Here is a 5060-nt window from a genome sequence, read left to right as displayed (position 1 = left end):
TTAGGTGTCATGAAGGCAGGGATCTCGGAACAGAGTGTTTCATACATGGATGGACTCCAAGCCCTCAGAAGAACGTGGGGCACAGAGCAGGTGCTTCACTGAAGCTTGTTTAAAAGCGATGAGTGTCCATAAAGGTATTTCTGCAGGGAAAAGTGCATCTGGCTATAAACTGTCCACAGTAGTTCTCTCTGTGGAAGAATTACAAGAAACATCATGGTTCACTTGATGCACGTCCATGCTGTTTAAAATTTCTTAAAATTAATGTTGATTATTTTATAACCACTAAAAATGGATTTTTCCACTTTAAGAGAAAAAGAGCTCCAGGTAAAGATCCTGGTAAAGTGACCAGACACTCATTGCAGCATAGCTATTACCCAAGCCTCAAACAACTGGCAGCCTTCGGGGAGCCCTGGAGCACCCTCAAAGGAACCCTGCCCTAGCGCTCTTCTCTAAGGAGGGAAGACAAACGAAGAGGCAAGACAACACGAAAGGTCCATTTATTCAACAGCAGCTTTGGAAAGGAATCCTCAAGACAGTGAGGGGACTTCCCCGTCTCTGCTTCACTCCTCTCCCACACGCGTCTGTCCTTCACAGGCTAGAGCCTGATGCAGACAAGGTGACTGTCTTAGATGTACTTATACACCACCTTGGAAGGCACAGTCTGGAGGTGCAGACGGACGGGACATTTGTAAAAGTGGGACAGCAGAGTCTCACTGTAGCCCACCAGGAAGTAGAACTTGTGTGCAGGCAGCTGCCTCAAGACCAGGGCACAGATCTCCAACTGGTTAGCCCGGCGCTTCAGGACCAGCTGGTCGGCCAGGCACCCTGGGAAGGTGCCCAGCATGAACTTCCGGAGGAAAACGTCCTCCACCGTTCGCTCTGCAGCGTGGTCCTCCCCATCCAGGTTACCTGAAAGGAGAAGGGACCTCGAAGACTCAGCAGAAACTCCAGGAGTCTGTCACTCAATTCCACCCCAACCCTGGCTTCTCTCTTCTTCTACAAGTGGAATAAAAGGAATAACACTTTAAAGTTCAAAATACACAGCACTTGAGTGGCTCGGCTGGTTGGGTGACTTCCTTTGGCTCAGGTCGTGATCCCGGGGTCCTGGGATCGAGTCCCGCATCGGGCTCTGCTCAGCGGGAGCCTGCTTCTCCCTCTCTCTCTACTGCTCCTCCCCCTGCTTGTACTCTCCCTCTTGCTGTCAAATAAACAAAAAAAACCTTTAAATAAATAAATAAAGTTCAAATACATTATTTCACTGTATTCGCAAACAAATCCTGTGAAGTCGGTATTATCATAGTTACCCTGGTTTTACAAAAGGGAAGACTGAGGCCTTAGCAGGGCATAAAATTCATATGACCCTTTCCTGTCTAGCCCCTTCCCACTCTTTCTGGGCCATTTATAGAAGCACTGGCCATCCCCTGGCCCAGAGAGATGAGGCCGCCAGCTACTTCTGAGACTGGGGACATGAGCTCTGTCACCAGCCAGGGCCGTGGCCTCAACCAGAGGATTCTCAGTGCAGACCCTGAAACCCCTCCACCTGCTGCAGTATGCCTCAGGAGTCTCCACACCCAGCCCCAGACCCTAGAACCAGAACCTGGAAAGGGTGGGGGACAGGAATCCATTATTTTAAGTTCTCTAGACAGATGGATCTCAAAACGCCCAAGCTGAGAAGCCTCATACTGGACGAAAGACAGCCGATTCCCATTAGTTCCCGGTAGTTATGTTCTATGAAGTCAGCACGAGCAACGAGTTAGGAACACTGAACCCCGCTCCTAGGGAACCCAAGGGGTTAGGTTTCTGCTCGCCCTGGACTAAGACAGTTTGGTCAACACATCAATATAAAATCTTGTTTCCTGCGTATTTCTGCATAAAGACCCCTTATTTAATACACATCACGGCTTAACTCTGAACTCTCGGCCCAGGGCATTAGACCCCGCGGGGAAGGAAGCTTATTAACATGTGTATCTTCTCCCCAACGGAGGTCACACCCTTCCTGTGCGTCCCACGTCAGCAGGAGGCTCCGTTAAGGCAGCGAAGTCACAACAAGGGCACAAACTGAAGACGCGGGGCACTAACGGGCCTCGGAAAGACACCTGCCCACAGCACGGGCGGAAACGAGAAGCAGCGCCCTGCGGGGGAGGCGCGTGCGGGCGGTGGCTCCGCCCTGGTCCCACGCCGATGCCGGAATATGAAATCTGAGAATGAAAACCTCTGAACGAGCAGGAGTTGAACCGGGCCTCTCGCCCGTGTTTGCCAGATGTCTGTGCGACGCCGCGACCGAGAACTTCATCTGCGGGGTCCCCAGCACCGCGACCCCTCACCTGTGTGCAGCGACAGCCAGCCCTTGCGGTGGGCGATGTAGTGCGGCGCGTGCGCCTCCTCGTAGGTCACCGGCTTGTCCCCCTTGCCCACTCTGACTCGGGCCGCCCGGTTCTAGAAGCACAGAGGGGCCGTGATGCTACGCGCCCACCGACCCAAGCTGCGGTGCGTCCCCCGACCCCTGCGCCCCCGGCCCTCGGTTTCCCGCCCTCAGGCCCCTCCGCTGCCAGGCTCTCGGGTCCCGCGCCCCTCCGTCCCTGGGTTCCCCGGACCCCACTCCCAGGGCCCCGGACGCCCGACCCAGGACCCCCGGACCCTCCGCCCCCAGAACCCCGGCCGCCCAACTCCAGACCCCCGGACCCTCCGCCCGCAGACCCCCGGCCGCCCGACCCAGGACCCCCAGACCTTCCGCCCCCAGGCCCCCGGCCGCCCGGCCCAGGATCCCGGCCCCCGGCCCCACGCTTCCAGGCACTAGGTTCCCAGCCCCCCAGCCCCTGCCGCCCAACCCCAGGACCCCCGCCCCCGGGCCCCGCCGCGCTCACCTTGGCGCAGACCGCAGACGTGTGCAGGGCGCGCGAGGAGCACGGCAGCTCTCGGCTCCAGGACAGCACCTGCGGGAGGAGAGGACGTGAGAAGGACACTGAGGCCCCCACCGCAGACCGCGGGCCCCCGCCAGCGTCGCCCGCTCACTCACCCGGGGCCCGAGGACCCGGCAGGACACGGCCGCCGCCATCTTGGGCCCGGCGCCGCGCGCCGGAAGTACGTACCGCGGCGCCGCGAGGGGAAAAGAGGCGGGGCGGCCTCGGGGCAAAGGTCAACCCCCAGGAGACCGCGGCGGCCGATTAGACGAAATCGGAACCTGCGCAGGTGCTCTGGGCTTACGGGGGTGGGGCCGAGGAGGGGTGGGGCCTCCAGGCCGGGGCGGAGCCTCTGTCGGGAAGTGGCCTCTCATCGGGGCGGGGCATCGGCGGGCGGAGTCTCAGTCGGGGCGGGCCCGCAGTGGGCGGGGGGGGGGGGGGGGCGGGGGGGGGGGGGGGGGCCCCGGGGGGGGGGCGGGGCCTGCCTGCTGGGGCGGGTCCGTGGACTCAGCAGGTAGAGGTGGTGCCGTGCACGTCCAGGCGGTGCAGGCAGCGGGTCCTTCCCCCTTACCGCAGCGGGGACCCCAGCTATGCACGTCTCCACCTGCCACGGTCGGGGGTGTGTGGCGGCTCAGGTCCGGGACGCAGGTGGTGCAGAGGTGAGGTCTCGCCGTCTGGGAGCTCGCAGCGACGGAGACAGGGGATCAGCGCGGGCTCCGCTGCGCCCGCTGAGCTCCGCCCCCGACCGGCCCCTCGGTGCTCAGCTGCGAGGGACCCCGTCTCCACCTTCTAGAAAGCGGGCTGCTGAGTTCTGCCTCCAAATAAGTTTTTAAGAAGGAAAGAAAACAAACCCGGCTTTTTTTTTTTTTAATTTTATTTATTTATTTGACAGAGATCACAAGTAGGCAGAGAGGCAGGCAGGGGGGGTGGGAAGCAGGCTCCCTGCTGAGCAGAGAACCCGATGCGGGGCTCGATCCTAGGACCCTGAGATCATCACCTGAGCCGAAGGCAGAGGCTTAACCCACTGAGCCCCACAGGCGCCCAGAACCTGGCTTTTATCCACAAAGAAGAAATTCATTTGGTTAAAATTTCATCCAGTTCTTTGAGGATGCCTTAGGCAGAGAAATAGGGCATTTCCCATGGGACCATACCCTAGTGTCTGGTCATTAGGGAAGGAAAATTTTAAGTAAGAGAAAGGGCTGGATGATAGGGAAATTCATACTCAAACCAAGCATTGTCGTGGTCATCGGTATCCAGTAATTATTGTCAGAGGGAAAAATACCAGCCCTGGTTATCTTACTTCACAGCTCATCACAGAAACAGAAAAAGCATGGACTCTGGAGTCGGCCCCAGGCGTCACAGTCTTTGGACAACTGAGCCTCAGCTCCATAATTTATAAGATGGGTTTATTAGCTCTGCTGACTCTAGGGTTGTTCGGATAAATAGCTCTCATCGCTGTGTTCAGCCGAATGATACGGAATTGCCAAGGCTGGGCTGGTTTTGACCTACATTATCTACCCTAACACTGCTTGCAAAGTCTGTGCTGCTGGTGGTAGGGAGGACTGGATTGTCATCTATGTGGAGGGGAAGTGGGGGGTGCTGGTGAGCTGCCCAAGGTCACAGGGGGCAGGAGGCGGGTGCAGAGAGGGACCAAGACACGGATCCTGACTGCAGGCCACTGTATTTTCCATGGTCAAGATTCCTCTGACCACTGGAAGCTAGGTCCTCAGAAAATCCTTAATAAAGGGACAGCATATTTCATGCCGTAGGACATATTCCTAATACTAAGAATGTTTTACTTCCAAATGTTTAAACTATGATCTCCAACTGTTCTGCATATCAGATAAGGGGGCAGAAGGAGTGTGAGATCACAATCGTTTCCAAATATAAGAACTCTCAACTTTTCCCAAAGGACCCTTTTAAACTGATAGTATTTTCTCTTTTTAAAGATTCCCTAAAGTTTGATAATTTCATAATTTGATAAGTTTTCTAAATCTGCCCAAAGTGGTGAGGAATATGGGAGTTGGTATATGAATTACAGCTTCCGGCCAAGTGACTGGACCTTCCCAGGCTTCAGTTTTTCTAATCTGTAAAATGGGAACAATGACAGTTGTTGTGAAAATTACATTGTAAAACTCAGAGCAGAGTGAGCAGCTAACA

General features: G+C 56.3%; 1 protein-coding gene across 1 annotated transcript; it reads right to left on the bottom strand.

Moving 5' to 3' along the window:
• Window positions 1-475: 475 nt before the first annotated feature.
• Window positions 476-3112, bottom strand: LOC111156997 (mitochondrial ribosomal protein S24). Its single transcript, XM_022518199.1, has 4 exons — window positions 3017-3112; window positions 2865-2933; window positions 2325-2436; window positions 476-909 (listed from the first exon to the last, which is right to left on the bottom strand). Exons 1-4 carry the CDS (start codon window positions 3053-3055, stop codon window positions 626-628), a joined length of 504 nt encoding a protein of 167 aa, XP_022373907.1. The 5' UTR covers window positions 3056-3112; the 3' UTR covers window positions 476-625.
• Window positions 3113-5060: the final 1948 nt, after the last annotated feature.

The sequence above is a fragment of the Enhydra lutris genome, unplaced genomic scaffold, assembly GCF_002288905.1.
Source record: "Enhydra lutris kenyoni isolate GAN:26980312 unplaced genomic scaffold, ASM228890v2 scaffoldscaffold51, whole genome shotgun sequence".
Lineage (NCBI taxonomy): Eukaryota > Metazoa > Chordata > Mammalia > Carnivora > Mustelidae > Enhydra > Enhydra lutris.
This window is presented reverse-complemented; position numbering and strand designations above follow the sequence as displayed.

Coding starts and splice junctions, on each gene's coding strand:
- LOC111156997 (XM_022518199.1), bottom strand. CDS start 3,055: ATGGCGGCGGCCGTGTCCTGCCGGGTCCTCGGGCCCCGG. Junction 2,934..3,016: donor GCCGGGTCCTCGGGCCCCGG/GTGAGTGAGCGG, acceptor CTCCTCCCGCAG/GTGCTGTCCTGGAGCCGAGA. Junction 2,437..2,864: donor CGTCTGCGGTCTGCGCCAAG/GTGAGCGCGGCG, acceptor CTGTGCTTCTAG/AACCGGGCGGCCCGAGTCAG.